General features: G+C 40.3%; 2 protein-coding genes across 3 annotated transcripts; one reads left to right on the top strand and one right to left on the bottom strand.

The window, feature by feature from the left end:
- Positions 1-5,148: 5,148 nt before the first annotated feature.
- CHRNA5 (cholinergic receptor nicotinic alpha 5 subunit) lies at positions 5,149-11,513 on the top strand. The gene is made up of 5 exons (XM_031555298.1): positions 5,149-5,376; positions 5,805-5,849; positions 7,008-7,117; positions 8,094-8,925; positions 10,823-11,513. The coding sequence occupies exons 1-5, from the start codon at positions 5,164-5,166 to the stop codon at positions 10,982-10,984; spliced, it is 1,362 nt and encodes a 453-aa protein (XP_031411158.1). The 5' UTR covers positions 5,149-5,163; the 3' UTR covers positions 10,985-11,513.
- A 997-nt stretch (positions 11,514-12,510) lies between these two features.
- On the bottom strand, positions 12,511-19,364 carry CHRNA3 (cholinergic receptor nicotinic alpha 3 subunit). Of its 2 annotated transcripts, XM_003209357.4 has the most exons (6): positions 19,005-19,350; positions 17,618-17,757; positions 17,503-17,547; positions 16,454-16,563; positions 14,216-15,227; positions 12,511-13,598 (listed from the first exon to the last, which is right to left on the bottom strand). In XM_003209357.4, the coding sequence occupies exons 1-6, from the start codon at positions 19,057-19,059 to the stop codon at positions 13,470-13,472; spliced, it is 1,491 nt and encodes a 496-aa protein (XP_003209405.1). In that variant the 5' UTR covers positions 19,060-19,350; the 3' UTR covers positions 12,511-13,469. The 2 variants fall into 2 exon arrangements, with proteins under 2 accessions (XP_003209405.1, XP_010715647.1); XM_010717345.3 differs by lacking the exon at positions 17,503-17,547 and having other exon boundaries at positions 19,005-19,364.
- Between the last annotated feature and the right edge of the window lie 1,753 nt (positions 19,365-21,117).

The following is a 21,117-nucleotide window of genomic DNA, read 5'->3' as shown; positions in this document are numbered from 1 at the left end:
GTACCGCTCGTCCCTGGGGCCGCAGCCCGGCTCTGGGCTGAAGGGGGAGCGCTGCTGTCACTCCGCGGTGCGGAGGGGCGCGGGGCAGCGCGTTGTCTCCCGGAGTTGAGGAGCGGCCGCCTCACGGCCCGCTGCGGGCACAGCGCGGGCTGAGGGGTGCGAGGCAGTGCGCGAGGGCGGGAAACGAAGCTTGAAGGAGCAAATTGATGTTCCTTCAAGGAATTATTGATCGAGAATTATTTCTAAGTGTTTTATGGGCGCGTTGCTAAGGCTTCTGCCAAAAAGAATGATAATCCGGGAGTCGCAATATACGAGCAGAAGGGATATTAACGGAAAATAAAGTTGGCTTTTCTGAAAGCTCAAAGTTACGAAATAGCCCTATGTAGGGAACTCGATTGCATCGCCCTCTTGTTTTTAATTCAGCGTACACAATTGCAATCTGTTACTGCGAAATGTGACTGAAAAGGTTATACTGTAACACAGTATTTGGAAATGCAGCCTTTTCCATCATAGCAGAAGATGGTGGAGATCTCTGATGGGACCCGTGCTTCTTCCTGACAGCAGGAAGCCACGCGCCTTCCCCTCCCAAAGGGGATTTATTTGTTTATTTCCACCCCCCTTTTCCTCTTTATGTTTTCTTTGGTGATTCTTAGAATGCTTACTTCTGCAATGCATACCCTCTAGATTAGGTCTGTATGAGCAAACAGTTTGGCTGTGGATGTTCTGTGTACTTGCTCATCCTTGCGCTCCTTGCAGAGCGCAGAGGGCTGCCTGCCACCCCCGTGCTTTTATGATACAATCCACAGTGCAGATGTTTGGAGCAAAAACAGGGCTCCAAACAGGCAGCCTGAAGGTGATTGTATCTATTTCCTGATGAACCGCAGGATGCGTGACAGTATAGCATGCTGCTGTCATTATAAAATTTGTACATGCACTCATTAGTACGAGCAGTAATTATCTCTTGATGCTAAGCTCTTAGGGGACGGTCTAGTTATACTTTCCAATTATCAAGTTGAAAACTTTGATCTTTTAAATTCAAGTGAATGTAAGAACTGTTTTCCCTGCTTTCTACATGCCTTTGTTCATACTGGTTAGGGCTAAGCAGTGTTGCAGTTGGAAATCTCTGACAGTTTCATGTCTGCAATACGTCACTTTGCTCTGCTGCTGGCTGGCACGATACTGCTGTGCTGGGGGAGAGCAAACAGAAATGCTCCAAATGACTTGAACAGCCTGAAATAAATGGAAATATGTACAAGTTCCTGCAACACAGGTCTGTCTTGATTGTACTCTTAACCTTGGAAATATCTAGATATCCTCTGACGAAACTGAAGCCCGTGCAGAAACTGTAACTTGTGATAGTTTTAAGGAGTAGAGGGATTTGTCGTGATTTTACATATATCTTCTGATTAATGAAGCAGTGGCAGGGAGTTCTCTCTTTGTGTTAAGCTTTCTTTATATTTTTTTCTTTATATTTTTAAGATCTGTATAGTTAATATTGAAAGTAATCTTGCTCTACTTTTTCCTGTCTGTGCAATAGTACTGTGGCTTGCACTTAAAATTGTCACCAGCTCCCATCGTAATCTGATGTGACCAGATCTGCTCGGGGAATGCAGAGGACAATCACCAGTGCTCGGTGGAGAAAATTTAGAGTTTATAGGAAAGGTGGAAATTTTAAATCTCCCTTGAAATGGCCATGGGACAGTTGTAGAATAAGATACGAAGTGTTTCCACTGCATTTTTAGCCTTCAAAGTGCTTCATTTGTAATAAGTTATGTGAAAGACACTGAAAATTAGAGTATTGCCATAATGAATGTGCAAGTGTACCCAAGCAGGTGTGCTGTGTTAATGCAACTCCCTGGTATGCAGGCAAGCTGTTGGGTGTGCTGCAGTTTGTAGCAGGCAGATTTATGGATAGCAGGCTGTACACTACACTAGAATACCATTAAAGCAAGTTTTAATTATAAAATACGGATATATGGACGTGATGATTATCCTTCATAGTGTTCTTTCTCATTGTAGTGATATTAAATAAGAAATCTGTGCTAGAGATTCTAAATTATAATATTAGACTTCTAAGAAGCACCCTGCACCATGGATCTCTTCTCAAAAAGTACCAAGTAGTGATCCAGTTGTTTCTGTTACTAATTGCATTTCCTACTTGATTTTTAACCCATTGTAACTCTGTCAAAAGTATGCTCCCACTGCATCAATGTTCTTAAGCTAATGATACAAAAAATGAGTGCTCTTGGCATAGAAATGATTGTCTGTGATTGCAGAATTCAAATTTTGGCCACTTCCTGGTTTGATTTTTTTATTTTGTCCTCCACACAAAGTCACACTGAGGAGGACTGAGTGGAGAGAGCTTTGGGTGCAAACAGAAGTAAGTGTTGCCTCCAGGATTTATCACTGTAGAGTGCAGCTACCTGCGGTTTAGGCTGCAGAAGTTATTGAGCACCACCTGGCTAAAACTGCACTGGTACAGGCATGCTTAGAGTGGCCCTTCAGGAGCTGAAAACCCACTTCAGTGTGAGGCTTGTTCTCCACTTTGCTCATCCTTTCCATAGGTTTAACTTCTTCCTGCTCTTTTCCAGTGGTGTAGCCTCCTCCAAGTGCCTGCTGCCTTGCTGCCAGCTGTATTGCCCCTCTTTTGCTCTCTTCTTTTTCTGCTAACCACCAGTTTTTCAGATTTTTTTAATTAGTGCTAACACCAATAAACAACGGTTACACACTTGGTAATTTTTAAAGCATGCAAATACACAAAGAAGAGTAATTGGACACATGCAGTCCTTGCAATGGAGGAGCTGTGTGGTTCTATTAAATAACATAGAGAAAGATGAAGGGCTTGTTTTATTTTGCCCATTCTTCAGACTTTGTTACTGCCTCCAACCTCCTTCTGGATATAACTTCCTCTTACAGATTATTAGTAAGCAGAAAAGCGAGCTAGAAGCATGAAAACGTATGGGTATTTCCATGACAGAGAGGAAGATAATTAGTTGAATTATGCTGTTAGCAAATATGGTAATCTCATTAAATCAGTGAATATACTGTAGGTCTGAGTGTGAGGTGTTTGAAAACCTTGCTATTAAGCGTGGAAAAGTGGTAAGGGCACACATCGCCATTTAGCTCAGCATAAGAGAAGCTGTGTCTGCAAATGGTGTGTACCTGGAGGGTGCTGTGTTGGTGCACAGGAGGTCATCTTACAGGAGCACAGTTGTGACAGTGCAACTCTGCCTCTGCATTGCTTCAAGGTCAATTAATGCTCATAAATTGTTCACAAAATTTGGTAGCGTTGGAACTGTAAAAGGAAAATGCAATTAATGCTCATACAAAAATCATGTATTTATGAAACATTAGGCTGGAATGTACACAAAACTATTCATAATTGAGGAAATAGGGATATAGAAACAGAGAAATTAAGTTGTGTCTTCAGGAAGTGTTCTCTCAGATGTCTGTAATAAGCAGGGCTTGGCAAATCTGTGTATAGTTACGAATGGGAAAAAGCCCTTGGCTAACGAGGCTTTGAGCTTAAATATCAGTAAAAATTTATAATAGTGGTTCTGCTGCACTGTTCTGACCAGCAATGCTGACCGAGGTGGAGAAATTCCCTCATGGTCAGACCCTCACAGCACAGCACAGCAGAAGCTGCCACTGCCAGCAGAGTGCTGTGATGGGTGGGAGGAAACCAAAACTGCTGTGCTGCGCTTGTCTGGGCTGGGTGCAGCTGCAGGCAGGGAGCTCTGGTGCCTTTCAGTTGGTGTCTTCAGTCTAGCCAAGTCTGCCACAAATGCAAGCATTGTTGATCCAGGTCGTGTTAAAAATGAGTGACAGGCAAACATCGTGCTACCTGCCCTAACCACAGCCCTGCAATCTTAGGCAATTCTGGAATGTTAGTCCTCTGCAGTGTCAGATCATTGTGATTCGCTGAATATTTGTGATAATAAACTTCATTTAAATAGAGATCTCTTACATTGCTTTTAATTGATCCTTCTCTTTCCTTTGTCTTCTTTCACAAGAAAGGTTAAACAGTCATTTTTCTGCAAGCATCGTTCACTACCTCATCGTCTTCTGTGGCGTGCACTAAATTCACCTCCTTGCCAAGCAAAATAATATTAATCTTTTAAATCTCTCCTCGCGTGCATGTCTGCCTCTGGTTTTAATCTGTTTATGCCATTCTGTGGTGCTTTCCTATTTTCGATGCATCTTTTTTTAGATGGATACTGTTAGTGAGCACATCATTTCTAGAGAGGTCGTGCCGTAGCTTTATATAATGGTGCATTAAAAAGAGATGTTTGTGAACATCTTTAGATTACTTTGCCCCTTAGACTGCCTGTAATAATTATGAAGTCTTTCTTTTGCAGTAGTTTCAGTCAGTTGAAATCTCATCAGTGAGCAGCAAGCCCCTTTTCTGAAGCAGGTGTTCATGCATTCTGGTGGTCTGTGTGACCTCCTGGGTCATCGTTTGTTATTTTCCAAAGCTCTTCCAAACATTCCGTTCTCCAGGGAGATGGGAGGAGACATTTAATTTGCTGTTCTTTGTTAACTGTACAAAGACTTTGGCTGTGGTAGGTCATCAGTCAGTCTCCAGGCAGTGAAATGGATCCCTGAGCACTCTGACAATGAAGTGACTGACTGCATGCTATTACTTAAAAAAGAAAGGTGCCTTCCTGTCTGTAGAAAAATAGAGGATTTACTGGTAAACAGATTAGCACATGTCTATAAAATAAAAAAGATGTGGGGAAAAGTACTTTACAAGTACTGCAAAGTTTACGTGTCACACGTGCACAAATGTTAGAAGAAGCAAGGTGAAGACAGCTACGTTTCAAACAGGAGCAGAAGCTCTGCAATGTACTGAAGGCCTATATGCTGGTTTTTAAAAGTACCACTTTGGTTTAGAACAGTAGAACTTCAACTCCTCATAGATAAGTTTTGAGTTTTAGAGATTTCCATGGTTGCATGGCACGTGGTAAGTGCTATAAGTTAAATGACATGAGTGCATTTTGCCTTTGTTACTATTAGTAGTAAAAGAATCTTCATCTCTTAAGCAGTACATGTGCTGGCAGTACTGAGGTGCTTATATAGCCAGGTCATTTTGTAACATTCTGACACAGCCTTGGCCATGCTTCTAGATGGAAGGGGATGAGAAACTTAGTACTACCTGAGCATATGCACGCATACGTGCTCTACTTGTTTAAATCACTGTTAATAAGTTGCTTTTATTGTGCAGGTGTATCTGAACCTTCTTTTATTGCCAAGAGTGAAGATCGTTTGTTTAAACGTTTATTTGAAGACTATCAAAGATGGGTTCGTCCAGTGGAACACTTGAATGACACGATAAAAATCAAGTTTGGTCTTGCAATCTCTCAGCTAGTAGATGTGGTATGTGCAGTAAATAAGCTTGTTTCTTTTATTTCACTTTTTTTTTTTCCCCAAAACTTATTTTCTTCAAATTCTTCTCAAATCGAATCAGTTGGTTTTTCCACTTGGAGTTTTTCCTCCACAGGTTTCTTGTTCCATCTTGTTTCCATAGAAAAACAGTAAGAGTGCATGAAATACAGTCACATGAAAAAAAGGCAGAGAGGAAAGAGAATCACAGGAGGGGGAAAATACTGCTTTTTAAGCAGTTAAATAATATAAGGACATAACTGTTAAGTTTTAAAAGTTCTCCTAAAAGTGTATTAGCAAAGACTGGAATGGTTTAGGGGTGCTTTCAGTTTTTTACATCACAAACTTGCATCAACTGTAGCAGTTAGTTACTATGTGCAATACAATTATTTTGTTTTAATAAATACATTTCATTTTTATAGGATGAGAAGAATCAGCTGATGACCACAAATGTCTGGCTGAAACAGGTATGTATAAAACAGCAGTGAATTCTGAGGTTTCGTAACTGCAAATTGAAAATTGGATGTAACTTTCCTAAATATTTGTTTGCTCAGATGCAGTAGTTCTTACTTTACATAGTATGTTTACATTAAGTCACTGGAAATGCTTGAAAGGATGAATTGTTACAAAATCCAGTTTAAAAAAAGTGAAATGTTTTTAAGAGTACCTTATAAAAAGAATTTTGAGTCTGCATTGTATGGCTGCTGAATAGAGCAAGGTGTGTGTTATCACCATGATGAAAATCATTGTCTCCGTAAAATAAGTTTTCTTTCAAGAACTGTGTTAAGAGAAGTATGAAGGGTTTGTGTATATTTTTATATATTTGTTTTAAGATATTTCTCCTGTCAGGCGTTCAGTGAATAACTATTACTGAAGTTTTCAATTTCAGAGTTGTATGTACTTGCTATAAAAAGCTGATTTGCCTCATCACAGCATTTGTTTATGGGCAAGAGGAAGCTACAGGCTTGATAATAATCCAAGTCCCATGCTAAACTTAGTGGCCACTATTAGCCTGGGAAATGCTTCTCACAAATCATTTTTAATTTAACTTAGAGAAGTGGTTGCAGGTTCTAATTATATTTACTGGCTTACTAAATTATTTTTATTTTGGCTATTTTTTTCTTGTTCTTTCCATTCTCTTCTCTCCAATAACTGCAAGTTCAGGCATTTATTTTCAAGAAAGCTTTATTACTACTTAGCAAGCAGAACTTATTGCAGTTAAGTCAGCTCAAATGAAATAAGAACTGACCTGAATGTATTCACAATTCTCTCTGATGAAAAATGCAAGTTTCTGAGCATTTGCCCCTCTTGAGCTTTTAGTTCAAATATAAAATACTATCTCTATAATACTTTTACTTCTGTAAACATGCTCTGAAAAAAATTTTAATCTTGTAAGGTCTGTACAGAAATAGTGTCAAGTGGCTCTTATAATAAAAACAAATGCTGGACAATGTCGTTAGTTGTCTGTTCAGCAAATTCAGTGTTGTATGTGAATTTCAGAAAACTTACAGAAGTGTGATGCATTTATTTATTTTAAGTTGCCTGTATGTCTATTTTTGTCTGATCATGTCCTGCTTAAATAAACTCCACCTTTATTCTGATTTCTACACCTCTTGCATCTACAGGAATGGATAGATGTAAAATTAAGATGGAACCCTGAAGAGTATGCTGGAATAACATCTATTCGTGTCCCATCGGATTCTATTTGGATCCCAGACATTGTGTTATATGACAAGTAAGATTTTAATCTTTTTATATAGAATACCTTTTTCTCTTTCTAACGTTACTCTCCAACCTGCTTGTAGGAGGCTTCTTGTATGTGGTATGTGTATGTACGTTTAGTACATTTAGAATTTGCCTCTAAATGCAGTGATTTTGTTGCTACATTAAATGCAAGTTTTATTTTATTTCTTTACTGTGTCTTTTTTAGTCTCTTCAAAATGTTTATTTCCATTTCTTCTTGTAAACTGTTATTTGGAAGACTACGTCTTGCACAGCCTTGGGTGCAAGCTAATAATGTAGAGGCAGTATGCAGCTGGAGGAGAGTAACTAGTTTATACTGTTGTAACTCATATTTGGCATGGATTTAAAATGAAATGCACTTAACAGTAAGTTTGTTTTCTTCAAGAATTGATGGACCCCAGAGGAAATGAGTTTTGAACGAACCTTTCTAATCAATTCAGGTGCATATGCAACACTTCTAAAGTTTTCTGGCTTGGTGAGTCAAGAGAGACTGATTATGATTTCAAGCTTGGAAGTGGAGCACAAGTGGTGTGGTTGTTTTTTTTCCCCAATTATTGTATTTCTCCAGATTTAGAAGTATTTGTGCTGTATTACCAATAGAAAGATCAGGGTTTGGTCAGGCTGCTAAAGGTCAGGATTTCTACAATCCCTTGCTTGAATCATCAGGGCTGCTGTAAGTTGTACAGATCTTTTAATGGCTTGACAATGTTCTTCACTTTTGTGAAGGTAATTAGCTGTGTGAGATTCAGGTTAAAAAACAAAACCAAAACAAACAACAAACCTCCCACCCCAAAAAAACCAAACCCATGAACCAACAAACCCCCCAAAAAAACAACCAATCACAAGAAGTAAACTGTGAACACAGCACAAAACAAAATTTTGGCGGTGAAAGGGGAGAAAGAAGGAGCAAACAGCTAAAACAACAATAACAAAACATCTCTTCCTCCATATATCTCTTTTTCTTTCAGTGCAGATGGACGTTTTGAGGGGACATCTACTAAAACTGTGGTAAAATATGATGGCACCATTGCTTGGACTCCACCAGCAAATTATAAAAGTTCTTGTACTATTGATGTAACCTTCTTTCCTTTTGACCTCCAAAACTGCTCTATGAAATTTGGTTCCTGGACTTACGATGGCTCCCAGGTTGATATAATTTTAGAAGATTATGATGTTGACAAAAGAGACTTTTTTGATAATGGAGAATGGGAAATAGTGACTGCAACAGGGAGCAAAGGAAATAGAACTGATGGATGCTGCTGGTATCCCTTTGTTACATATTCGTTTATAATTAGACGTTTACCACTTTTTTACACATTGTTTCTCATCATTCCTTGCATTGGACTTTCTTTTCTAACTGTCCTCGTCTTCTATCTTCCTTCAAATGAAGGTGAAAAAATTTCCCTGTGCACTTCAGTCCTGGTATCTCTGACTGTTTTTCTTCTTGTCATTGAAGAGATTATTCCATCGTCTTCTAAAGTTATCCCGCTTATAGGAGAATACTTGGTGTTTACTATGATATTTGTGACATTGTCCATTGTGATAACAGTCTTTGCTATCAATATTCATCACCGTTCTTCATCTACACACAATGCCATGGCACCTTGGGTTCGCAAGATATTTCTTCACAAACTTCCCAAACTGCTTTGCATGAGAAGTCATGTAGATAGATACTTTGCTCAGAAGGAGGAAAAAGGAAATATGAGTGGATCAGAATCGTCTAGAAACACCTTGGAAGCAGCTCTAGACTCTATCCGATATATCACAAGGCATGTTATGAAGGAAAATGAAGTTCGTGAGGTGGGTGTTTTAGTCATATTAAACTCATTTTGTTAAAAGTGGAAATAAAAAAAAAAAAAAAAAAAAAGAACAAGCCAACTGAAACGAAGCACAACAACAACAAGGAGGAATAGTTCACTATGTGGTCACATTCAATATGTGCTAGGTTTTCTAGTTTTTATACTTCACTGGAAGTCATACACTTGTTTCTGCTGGAAAGAAGTAAGGTATGCTCCAATACTGAGGTACCAGGTTGGTATAATGCCATACGTGAACTCTTGACATATTTATGCTTTCTTATAGAAGTCCATTTTGTTGTTAATCAAATATTTTCAGAGACACACGGCTGTTACAAGAGCATGTACAGTAATTGTTACCTGCAGTGCTGCTACACGTTGTTTTCATAATGAAAGAAGTAGATATTTTTCATTTTAGTGTTGTACCTGCAGGCTACCTGAAAAATACATTTGATTTACAATTCCAGAATAACTCCTGCTAAGCCTTTTTCTTTCCAGATGTAGACAATTTTAAATTCCATAATTTGTATTAGTTTAAATACAGGTTGTCACCATAGATTAATTATTTTGTGCTGAGATCAGACTTTGACTGGATGACCTCTTGACTGATCTCTTCTAGCCCTGTTATCATTTCCCTTTGACAACTTTTGATACAATTTAAAGGATATTTTTCAGTCTGTGCATTTGCACACTGAGCTATCCTTAGTGTGGGTATTTATGCTGTGCAGGTAAGATCATTACAAATTAGTTTTCCTTCCTTGCTTTAAACTAGCACCACTTGTAATAGTTGCTGAGAGAGGTATGTACTCTTATGTTAGCCTTGGAGCAAATTAATTCTTCTCATGCAGCTTCTCAGGACTGTACTCTGATATTATCACAAGGGACCCAGTCTGGATTTTGAATACCTACTGTACCGTCAAAATAGGATTCTTGTATATACAGTGCAGAGTATGTCCATGTATATACAGCACAAATAGAACAGTTTGCTTAAATATAGCTTTGAGTAAACTGTGAGTTGATTCTCTTTATTAAATTACTTTACTCAATTGTACGTGGCAAGAGAGTTGATAGGTATTTTGTTTTTTGGTTGCTGCAACTCTAAACATCAGAACTGAACATACAGCTGACTGGGGATTCACTTACATTTTGTTATTTGGCCTCTGGGGAATGCAGGCTTTGATTGCAGAAAGATTTTAGCCCTGGTTGTTGAAAATAAAGTTTACACAGCTGGTGTTGTAGCCTTGCCTTGCAGGATGCAGTAGGCCTGGGAAATGCAGATAGCTCCAACTGAAATGAAAGTTGCTTTTTTGGCAGCTTTAATTTGCTTGCATGATTATATCGGCTGTACTTGCAAAACTGTGTGTAGATACAAATAATCCTTTCAAAAAGGGAAACAGTCTTGAAAGCACCGTGAGTGTTCTTCCTGAAGTGTAATTCCATGCACCAGTAACTTCACAGTTGTCAGATGTTATGTGTAATGCTAGAGCTGCTGTCTGCTCCTAATTGTTTGCAACTTTAGCATCTAGCTTCTGCCTGGGAGTCCGACTCTATGGTGAGGCTGTGGCATGAATCCTAAATCCTCCAGTATGTTACTAAATTGCACACTGATTTTCTCTCTGTGTAACTGAGGATGTTCAATGCTCATCAGGGTCAACTGATACACTAAAATTTAGCATTTTAGCTGCATATTTTACTGGTCTATGTAGAGAGAAGCGTTTTCCTGCTGTGGGCCACAGTGTGATTTATTAATACATGTATATATTGAAAAGAAGGGGGTTATCAAATTGACCTGACTAGGAGGGGGAGGAAAACGTGAAGTGATTAATTACTGCAGAGTCTGATGCTGTATTTTCACCCACTCTTGCACGTACTGGACAGCTCTTATGTTCTTTGTTTTTTAGGTTGTTGAAGACTGGAAATTTATTGCTCAGGTGCTTGATCGAATGTTCTTATGGGCCTTTCTTCTGGTTTCAATAATTGGATCACTTGTGTTATTTATTCCTGTTATTCATAAATGGGCAAGTATAATAGTACCTGTGCATATAGGCAGTACAAATACATAAGATATTTTTGGATCTGTCTCCTGCTAACATCATTCTAAAAAGGTTTTGTAGTGTTAAGTTTCCATGCATGTTCTTTGTAGGCATGTTTCTGATAGGAAAAAAAATAAAGTCCTAAACTTAAAAATTATGTTGTTAAAGCATGACACGTAGGACTCACAGAAGTCAATGTGCTTAGTGCCAGTCTACGAAGATACTTGTACATCAGGTCAAAATCAAAGACCTTTGCAAATATTTGCATGTGTGTGTTAGAAGCAGTATATACTGACACCTACCGAGAAGGAGAAGGATTGAGATTTTTTTAATGAAGATCACTGCAGTCCCATTATTAAGTTACTGTGGAAAATATTATATTTATTATTAAATTTTTGCAGATGCTTGCACAATAGAGTTGTTTGTCAACTTATTATATTATGCAAATGAGAACTTGTATCTACACAGTAAATGAAAAATTATGATAAAAACATCACTTGAACTTCCTTCCTTTTCAGCAGACCAATAAACAGAGCATTCTGACTGCGTTATGCCTTTATAAATTCTCAGTGGAATTTTCTGCTAAACTTAAAATCTTGTTAATTCTACCATACTGATGTGACCATGTGATATATTGAGCCTTAAAATGCTTACAGGATACGTGAGTATTGATGTCTCTGTGTCAGCTATATCTCATATATGTATATTCATATTTAAAATTAATAATTATTATTAATAAAATTATTTATTATATCTCTAAACTACATTAATTAAATAATGGGTGTTAATTCTTCAAATTGATTCCAGTGCTGTTATTCTTAAAAGTTTTATTTCTGGCAGAGACTCTAGAAGAGAATGTTTTTCCTACACTTTTGGTTTTGTTAGTTTCTTTGTTTCTTCATAACACAGCTGTATCCTGCAGGGCTAATGTACAGCTTTTCAAGTCCCCTGCACAGGGAAATGATGCCAACTAATCTGTAAAAACATGCTATTATTTTTTACCAAATTATAAATAATTCTGGTTGGTATAAATAATTCCATCTGGCGTTAGATATCAGTATTTTCTGCTTTCCCATCATAATTTATTTTAAAAGTGAATTTGCAGTCTGCTTTAATCCATTAGTATAATAACTTTGTCAGTATTTCTAATATTACTGCATCAGAAACTGTGTGTGAAAATTGCACAAGAGCTTTGGGCATCTTGTTTCCTTTCCAAATGCAAAGTTTCTTTTTATAGTCCTCCTTAGCTTTGAATTACTTATTACAGTTTACCCTTATCAGAAAAGAAAACAAACCAAGGATATTAGCCATGTATCTTCTTAGCTCCCCTTCTGTACCTTGTTCAATAATGTCTGAAGACTCTTAATTATATCATGGGGTAATTGGCAGCGTGGCCAACAGAGTTCCAGCCTTTATACTAGTAACTAACAATTTTTGCAAATGCATGAAGGTTCTTTCAGTCATTTCTATAATCAGATCACAATATCTGTGGATGAAGAAGATATGTTGGAATCCTTGAGGTTTCCAGCTCATCCTCAGGTGTGCGTGGAATGAAATTATTTTTAATAGACTCAGAAGCATGGGTCTTTACTTACGTAACTCCTTTCTGAATGTGCTGAGATGTAACTAATGTAGTTTTGTCTCTTGGTCAAAATAAATGAAAGAAAATCACAATTTTCAACAGCTTGATTCTCTTTATTTTTATAAATGTTACCTCATTTGATACCACTATCTCTAAAAAGTTTCCAGTTTGGTACAGAGAGAACAATTTATACACTTAAAAAAATCTCATTACAGTATTTTTGTTGTATTGTTTATCCAAGCTCTCAAATCATCTTCAGTTACTGATTTAAAACAAGACATACCTAAGACATAATTTTAGCATACTTTACAGGAGTATTTTGTATCCACTTGCTTTCCCTTGTAATAAAACCATCATCTATTACTCACCTATTAATCCTTTCGTAACAAACCTGCCCACAGACCTTTCTTCCCACAGTTTGGATGGGTTTATACACTGGGTGGCAGTGTTCTGTAGCATTTGGTATGTATGCCTCCAAAACCATTTCGTCCTTAGCAGGGCACACGTTAAATTAATATGAACTTATTTCCAAAGGTCCTATCATGTCTGGTGTTAAGTATCTTCCATTCAACTCTGGTAGCCTGAAGTACTGAACCTGTCTTGATTCTCTGAATGTCTGTATAATTTTCAGTTTATCAGCAGCTTCTTAAATAGTTCCTATGAAGTTTTACATACAACCCACATCTTTTCCAGCTATCGTGAAAAGGAGCTGGCAAGCACAGCACATATTACTTGGAGAGAAACTTTTAAAATATTTTTTTTCATGTTATCACATTTTTTAATAAAGCCTTCTAGGTCAAGCAAAGTTGAAGTCAAGAGGGATCCTTATTCTACTACTGAAACACACAGAAGAGCTATCAGGTGCTGGGGTAAGAGTGCAGAGTTTGGTTGGCACAAGTTTTATTTGATTTCACAGCGTGATGTTTTAAGCTTTTACATGTCATCTCCAGTCATCAAAGGTTGTAAAAACAATCCTGCTGTTCCCAGAATACATACCAGGATGAAAACCCATAGAAAAATGCGATCAATTACCATGGCAACATATTTCCAGTCATCCTGAATCTGAAAAATAAATATTAAGTAGGCATGTTTGTTAGATTAATAATTAGCATTAGCAATTAGGAATATTTCACATAGTGTGCAAAGAATTCTTTTCAGCTTTCCTATGTTTTCACTGATGAAATCATCTTGAAGCAGCTTTGTTTGAATACGCTATTTGTGCTAAATCAAAAGCTGCTACAGATACAGAAAGTTGTTCACCAATTCATCAAACTTCATGGGATACTACTTCTGTATGCCAACATTGAAAGTATCCACTTTCAGTGGATACTTTATGTTCTTAGATGATCAAGATTAGCCAGAAAAGCTTACTGGAATACACTACTGGTGTTTAAACAGTATGTTGCAGATGAATTGGTACACAGTTACCTACATGTTTGGTATACATTTCGTAGGTAATGCTGAAATTTTATTACGTTCTCATGCGAGATGTGTTGTCAATAAAGAGAACATTGTACAAGAGAGCTGCTCCCCAAAATTATCTATATTCAAAGTTGCATGTGTTTGTAATACAGCTTATGTAATTTACTTATACCAAACAGTGGTCTGTGTTGTTTGTTTTTTCTTCAAAGCAGATTGATTGTAAATGCAGTTTGAGAAATAGCAAAATATATTCTTACCTCTTTTGCTTCATTCTGCATTTTCATATTTTCTGCAATGTATTTAACACTTTCAATAGCTTCTCTCATTTCTGGTGACAGAACTGAAAATGAAAACAGAGGATCTACAGATTCAGAGCTGGAACTTCTTGTGAGATTGCCACTGAAATCAGAAAACTTCATTCGTTGATACTGGCAACAGCTGCATGCCATGTCTTGACATACAAAGCCATCTTTACAGCTTTTGATTTCAGAGCTGTTGAAGCAATTTAAGTTTGAAAACTCAGAAGTGTAAAATGGCTTTGGCTTCTGATTATTCTCTTCATCGCTGGTCGGCCTTGTCATAAACATGATCCTGGGAAGTAAGTTCAAGAAGATAGTTCTCACCCACACAGGCATGGTGTGTGTCTTGGGTGTTCTGTAGTGCACGTTAAGAACGAATACCGTAATGACAATAGACAGAGTTACAAATATCATAGTGAAAAGGAGGTATTCCCCAATAAGTGGGATCACCAGGGAAGTAGAAGGTATGGTTTCAGTGATAACAAGAAGAAACACTGTTAAAGACAGAAGGACTGATATACAGAGTGTCACCTTTTCACCACAGTCTGAGGGCAAATAGAAAACTAATACAGTCAGAAAAGAAATCAGCAGACATGGAATAATCATGTTGATAGTGTAAAATAAAGGTAAGCGTCTAATGTAAAGAGAGTATGTGATGTCTGTATAGATCTCTTCACAGCAGTTATATTTAATGTCATGTTTATACCCAGGAGCTTTAATAATGGCCCATTCTCCACTCTCCCAGTAATCTTTCAGGTTCATTGTAGAGCCGATTAATACCAAGTCAATTTTGGCTTTATCATAAGACCAGGAACCAAACTTCATGGTGCAGTTCTGATAGTCAAATGGGAAGTAGGTTACATCTATTTTACATGAGCTTTTAAATATAGCTGGGGGTATCCAGGTCACATCACCCGTGTACTTCAGTAGGGCCTTTGTCTTGTCATCAACCTGGAAATCCCCAACTGCACTGCAAAGCAAATGAAAATAACATCAGGATGCAACTGATCCAGATAGTTTTATGTTGTCAGTTCATAGACATTAAATCTTTAATACGGTTGGTGGAAGCCAGCAATTACATATGCAATTCAGCTCCATGTCAATAAGCAGGACTGTCAGTGGTTGTCATAAATTATCATAGTTAAAATAAATAAAAGCTTCGTAAATTCATAAACAGTATCTGCAGTACTGATATCTCCACCTCTTCTGCGGACCATGAAGGCATTAAGTAGTGTTGGGGTGCATCTTTGCCTGAATTGTGTATTCAGTGAGGCTTTTTTAAAGTTTTGTATCGCTCCCCTGGTCCCATCAAGGTCCATGTGACAATTACATTTGTTTATACAAAAAGTAAAACTGAAAATGTAATCTTCATTTTTATGGTGCAGTTAGAAAAGTAGCAGTGTCACTGCGCTTCCACAGACTTAGGCTTTGGATCTGTGTGGTTAAACACATCAGACTGAGAGCAGAGGGATCCATTTAATTATGGTTTGGCTCTTCACAGTCGTGTTTTAGCTGTTACTTTTGTATGCTGCTATAGGAAAGGCATCAAATTATGAGTTTAACGGATAGAAAGTTAGAACTAGCTTGTTTGTATGTTTCAGTCTGACTCAGATAAGAAAACTGGAGTCCAAGGGAACCTATTGTCATTTCCCTTGTCAGCAGAGTGAAAAACAGTAGTAAAATTGGGGTCTTGTGAAGGGAAAAAGTATACCTCGCTTTGGCCTACCCTCCTCCCCCCCTCAGTGCTTGCACCTTCAGGTTAGGACCTGGCTCATAGCCAGCGATGCTGATTTGGATGGCATGTAAGTAGCAGAGAGATGGGACATTGGAAAGTAGGCTTTTTCAGCAAGTTCACTGAATTTGTTGGTATTCATTAGATTTTAAAAAATCAGCAGCAGTTCCTCCTGTAGAATCACAGAATGGTTGGGGTTGGAATGGACCTTAAAGACCATATAGTTTCAAGCCCTTGCCATAGGGCTCAGATAGCTTTCACTGGGTCAGGTTGCTCACAGCCCCATTCAGCCTGGCCTGGAGCACTTCCAAGGATGGGGCAAAACACTTTCTCTGGGAAACCTGCTCCAGCACCTCACCACCACCACAGCAAAGAATTCTTGCTTCTATCTCACACAGATCTTCCTTCTTTGAGTTTAGAGCTGCTATGACCGAATTAAGAAAACAGGTATGTAGGAGTCTTACTTGTTATATAATACAATATCTGGCTTCCAGATCTGGCCAGAGGGCACTCGGATGAATTCAGCACCTCCATAATCCACTGGATTCCACCGAAGCTTGTAATCATTCCAGATCTAATTAGAGAAGAAATGAGTAAGGGCATTAAGTTTGCAAGAAATCAAAATCGTATGGACTAGAGTCAAAGCAAGTGCTGTGGGATGGCTTTTAGGCTGTTTTGTTTTGGATACCACCATGATCAGATGTTTCTTAATCACGCATCCATGTCAAGTGTTTGTGTGGGTATAGAGGTGACTCAGTCCCTGTACCAATGAAACAACGTGAAAAAGGAAGGCAGTGTAGGATGGGAGTAATAACTTAGGTCTCAAAAAGCACTGCTGAACAGTGGAAATGGATTGATAGGTTGCTGTGTGAAAGCACTGAAGGACAGACCCAGCTGGCATTATTCAGTCAAGCAACTGTTCATTAGTGCTCATTAAAACCCAGCTTAGCCAAATTGATGATTAAGATGAAGCTGCCTATTAAGTTGGTTATGCTGACCACCACAGTAAGTAATTGCCTTTTTAACCTATGAAGTTCCTTTTAAGCAAAGGTAGCATTGTTGTGTCGGAGCGGCTGTGTGACCTGAGAGACCCCCGTGCCGAGCCTCCCCTCCGTGTGCCTTCCTATCCACCGTGACAACATTCTAGAGCAAAACACGGTGCTCGAGGACTACGCTGAGCGTAGGTATACTGCTGCAGCTGATCGCCCTCAGTTTAACAGCTGCACCCCGACGTAGGCCCCGTATTTAAACGCTGTGCTGATGTGAGGAGTTGGTGGTGGTTGTGTTGGTTGAGGTGCGCTAGCCTTAGGGGGGCTCTCACAGGGCCCGAGGCGGGAAAGTGCGCGCCGCGTGCCGAGGTGCTGCCGCGTGCCGCTGGGGGGCAGCAGAGCGCCGGGCAGCGAGGCGCTGGAGGGGAACGGCCCAGAGGCTCCGCGTGTGATCCCCGCAACACCCCGTTGGGCGGCCGCCTCGTCCCGGGCTCGTCCCACCGGGTTCGGGGAGCACTACTCACGTGCTTCAGCCACAGGTTGGTCTCCATGATCTGGTTGACTTCGTCCTGTAAAACAAAGGCGTGTCGGGCGCGGGGCCGGCCCTCCCGCGGGCGCCAGGTGGGGTCGAACACTCACCACTTTGACCAGCTGGGACATGGACACCTCGAACTGGATGATGACGGGGTCCGAGATGTTCTTTACCGGGCGGACGAACTGGTTGTAGTTCTTGAAGAGAGCCGCGTACAGCCGGTGCTCGGGCTCGGAGCCGCCGCAGCCTGCGGGGCGAGGGCAGAGATCTGCTGTATCTGCCCTGGGATACCCTGAGCCGTGCTGATGTACGGCACAGCAACGTGCAGCTGGTGGGGAGGCTGTGTGCTAAGCTGTCCAGCAGCTGTTTGCTCCGAGCACCGGTCAGCGCAGCACCGCTTTCCTTTTAGGAGGCTCTTCCTTAAAGTCTCGCGCGGGCAGCGCGGCTCCCGGTGCTCCAAACAGAAGGACCTGTTTTGTGCTGCTTTCTGGGTGTTACAGCAAACTTGTCAAAGGCACAGAGCTAACGCCTGCTGAATGAACCCCGCAGCCCCTTTAGACCGTAAATCAACAGATGTTTGCGAGGACATTTATTATCTTTTCACCCTCCTGGCTAGTATTTTTCATAAATGAAGCAGAGGTACCTGCAGGTGATGGAGCTGAGGTGTTTAACAGCAGGTGTTACTTTCTGGTCTTTGTAAGAGCCCTTATTTCCCTGGGACAAGGAAGTTCCCCTCACGTGTAGCTGTATTCAGATAACACTTGGAAGGTGATTTCATTTCTCAGATTAGCGAAATCGCTCAAGCCATGTTGCTAATTGAAAAATGAACATATTTCTTTGATTCTTCTGAACTGCTAGCATTGCCCTGTTGTGTGGTTGTTGTTTTGGTGCTTCATCTCCCAGATCAAGGCTTCCTGGAATAAATACTCAATCTCTTTGATAAGTCACGTTAAAGCTAAGTTATAGTGACTCTTTATGATGGCCAGTCCCAAATTGCCAGCCTTTTAGTGTGCCACCAGCTGTTGGATTAAATCTATTGCCCGCTTTATCTCCAGAATAAGCGTATTAATGTTTTGTTTTTTAAAATTTAAAGATTTTGCTGCTTTGTTTGCAGAGGTAAGGCACTGTTTGCAGCACACGTTTAAAACTTTTTAATATTGTCTCTCTTCTAGTCCTTAATTGCTCCACAGTATATAAAACCAAGCCTTTACATGTAAGGTGCTTTCTCTTCTCAACGTTAATATGGCTTTGTGTGTCTCGTTTGGCATATTGAATCAGGATGACTTAATTACCTCAGAAGGAAGAATTAGAAGCAAAACAAGACAAAAAAGCCCAACAGTGTAACAAACTGTGGTAGGATTCTGCACATTTCATCCCTTAGTTTGGCATAAGCTTCCACACTTCTTAAAATAAATTGGCACCCAAGCCGTCTCCTGCTCACCTCCTCAGTTCCTCCTCTACCAACAACAGATAAACAAATTAAGGATCACTCACCTTGAAAGAGGATGCAAACAGCAGCAGTTAAGAGGAGCGCGTGTATGCTCTGCATGGTGTTATGAATGACAGCCTGGCGACAGAGGCTGCCGGAGATGAGCTGAGCTGCCAGGATTGTACGAGCACAGCCTGCGTGGGCAGCTCCGTTCCTGTGATGCGTGCAATGCCTGTGAGCAGCAGCACCCCGGCACGGCGCTGCGCAGTGCGCTCCTGTCAGCTGGGCTGGGCTGTCCCCGACCCTGCTACCCAGGTAGTCGGAGCAGGGAAAACAGAATCAATTGCAGACAAATACTGTGGGCAATGAGCAGCTTCCCAGTGTGGGTAAAAGTCCGTGAAATGGTACGTAGGTGAACGTGGTAATTTGGCAATGCTGAAGATTTTTTCAGTCAGTTGCTGTACAAAATCCTTCTTTGTAAGAGGCTCGTGCCAAGTTACTAGGAGAAGTCTAGTTAATGAAAATCTTATAATTGGATTGTGCCAAAATGAATATTGGTATTAGGGATGCGTGATTTAGCAGTAAACTGAGATCATGAGACCCAAATTTCCAATTACGCTGTGAATGTTGAAAGTTTCTTCTTGGCTATCTCTCATCCATGCAAACACAAGTGCTAGGTGCCTAACTGAAGCCTGCTTCTTCATTGTGAGAAAAGGATGGTGCTGTTCCAAGGAGTAATTCAGCACGTACTGGCCTGGAGCACCTCTGCTGTGAAGAAAGGTTGAGGGAACTGGGCTTGTTTAGCTTGGAGAAGACAAGGCTCTGGGGAGACCTCGTTGTGGCCTTCCAGTACCTGAAGGGAGCGTATAAACAGGAGGGGGAATGGCTGCTTACAAGGGTGGATAGCAATAGGACAAGGGGGGATGGTTTTAAACTGAGACAGGGGAGGTTTAGGTTGGATGTTAGGAGGAAGTTTTTCACTCAGAGGGTGGTGACGCCCTGGAACAGGCTGCCCAAGGAGGCTGTGGATGCCCCATCCCTGGAGGCATTCAAGCCCAGGCTGGATGTGGCTCTGGGCAGCCTGGTCTGCTGGTTGGCAACCCTGCACATAGCAGGGGGTTGAAACAAGATGATCATTGTTGTCCTTTTCAACCCAGGCCATTCCATGATTCTGTGATTCAATTTGACATACATAAGTTGCTAGGATCTAAGTGCAGAGTGATGAGATCAATAAGAGCAGAGGTTTGAGTTGGAGGCCTAGCATGGCCAAAGAGTTTCAGAGTAACTGTCTTTGGACAGTTCTTTTTTTCATGAGTTGGGAAGGTGGGATTTAGGAAAGGTGTAAGATCCCAGCCCGATCCCAAAAGTACCTATTGTTGAAACCTTTTGGGGAAAGAAGATGAGGGACAGTGGGACATTCTATTTGAAGTTCTGGTGGAGGTTACTCTCTATGCATTGTCCTTGAAGAGCTTCTTAAGACCTGTAGGTTTTCACTGCAGAAATAATCGTTTTAATCTTTTCTCACTCATAAAATACTCTAAAACTCTCATAACTCTGGAGTTAAAAAAGAAAAAATTCCCCCAAACAAACCAACAAAAAACAACCAAAGCCGTTTGGGTAAGGATCATCCTCTATCAACCTTTCAGAGTCCCCAGCATTTGATTTGTTTCCCTTTCAGTCAAAATTGAGGTTTGCAGTGTGGCTCATTCCCCAGGTGCCCATCAGCTTCTGTGTTAAATTGAGTCTTGCTTTTTGCCTCCCCTGGAACAACCAGGTGATGCAGGGCTCTGCTGCACACATCCAGCAGCTGGTGCGGAGGGAGGAGGAGGGGAGAGAGCACAGTGGGACTGCACCCTTCTTTTGGGTGGTGGTGAGAGGGAAGCTGTGTGGGACATGGGGCTGTGCCCACCAGGTGCTTCTCTCCCTGCTGCTAGGGAAGAATAAACGCCAACCCCATTTGGTGCTGTTAAGAGGTAGCGCCGGGAGAATGAGCATCAGGCTGGATTCAGCTGCTGTTGGCACAGAGCTTGTTTATCCTGTTTGCTCTATCTCTCAGAACATCATTCACTGCGTCCCCAGACACATGCTCTTAGGATAATTTCTGTAATTCTATTAGCTTTGAGGAAATAGGCTTTACTGTCCATTTGATTTTATTTCTTTTTTTTTTCTTTTTTTCTT

Source organism: Meleagris gallopavo, chromosome 12 (assembly GCF_000146605.3).
Source record: "Meleagris gallopavo isolate NT-WF06-2002-E0010 breed Aviagen turkey brand Nicholas breeding stock chromosome 12, Turkey_5.1, whole genome shotgun sequence".
Taxonomy (NCBI): Eukaryota; Metazoa; Chordata; class Aves; order Galliformes; family Phasianidae; genus Meleagris; species Meleagris gallopavo.
Note: the sequence above shows the minus strand (reverse complement) of the source record. Positions and strands in the feature narration are given on the sequence as shown.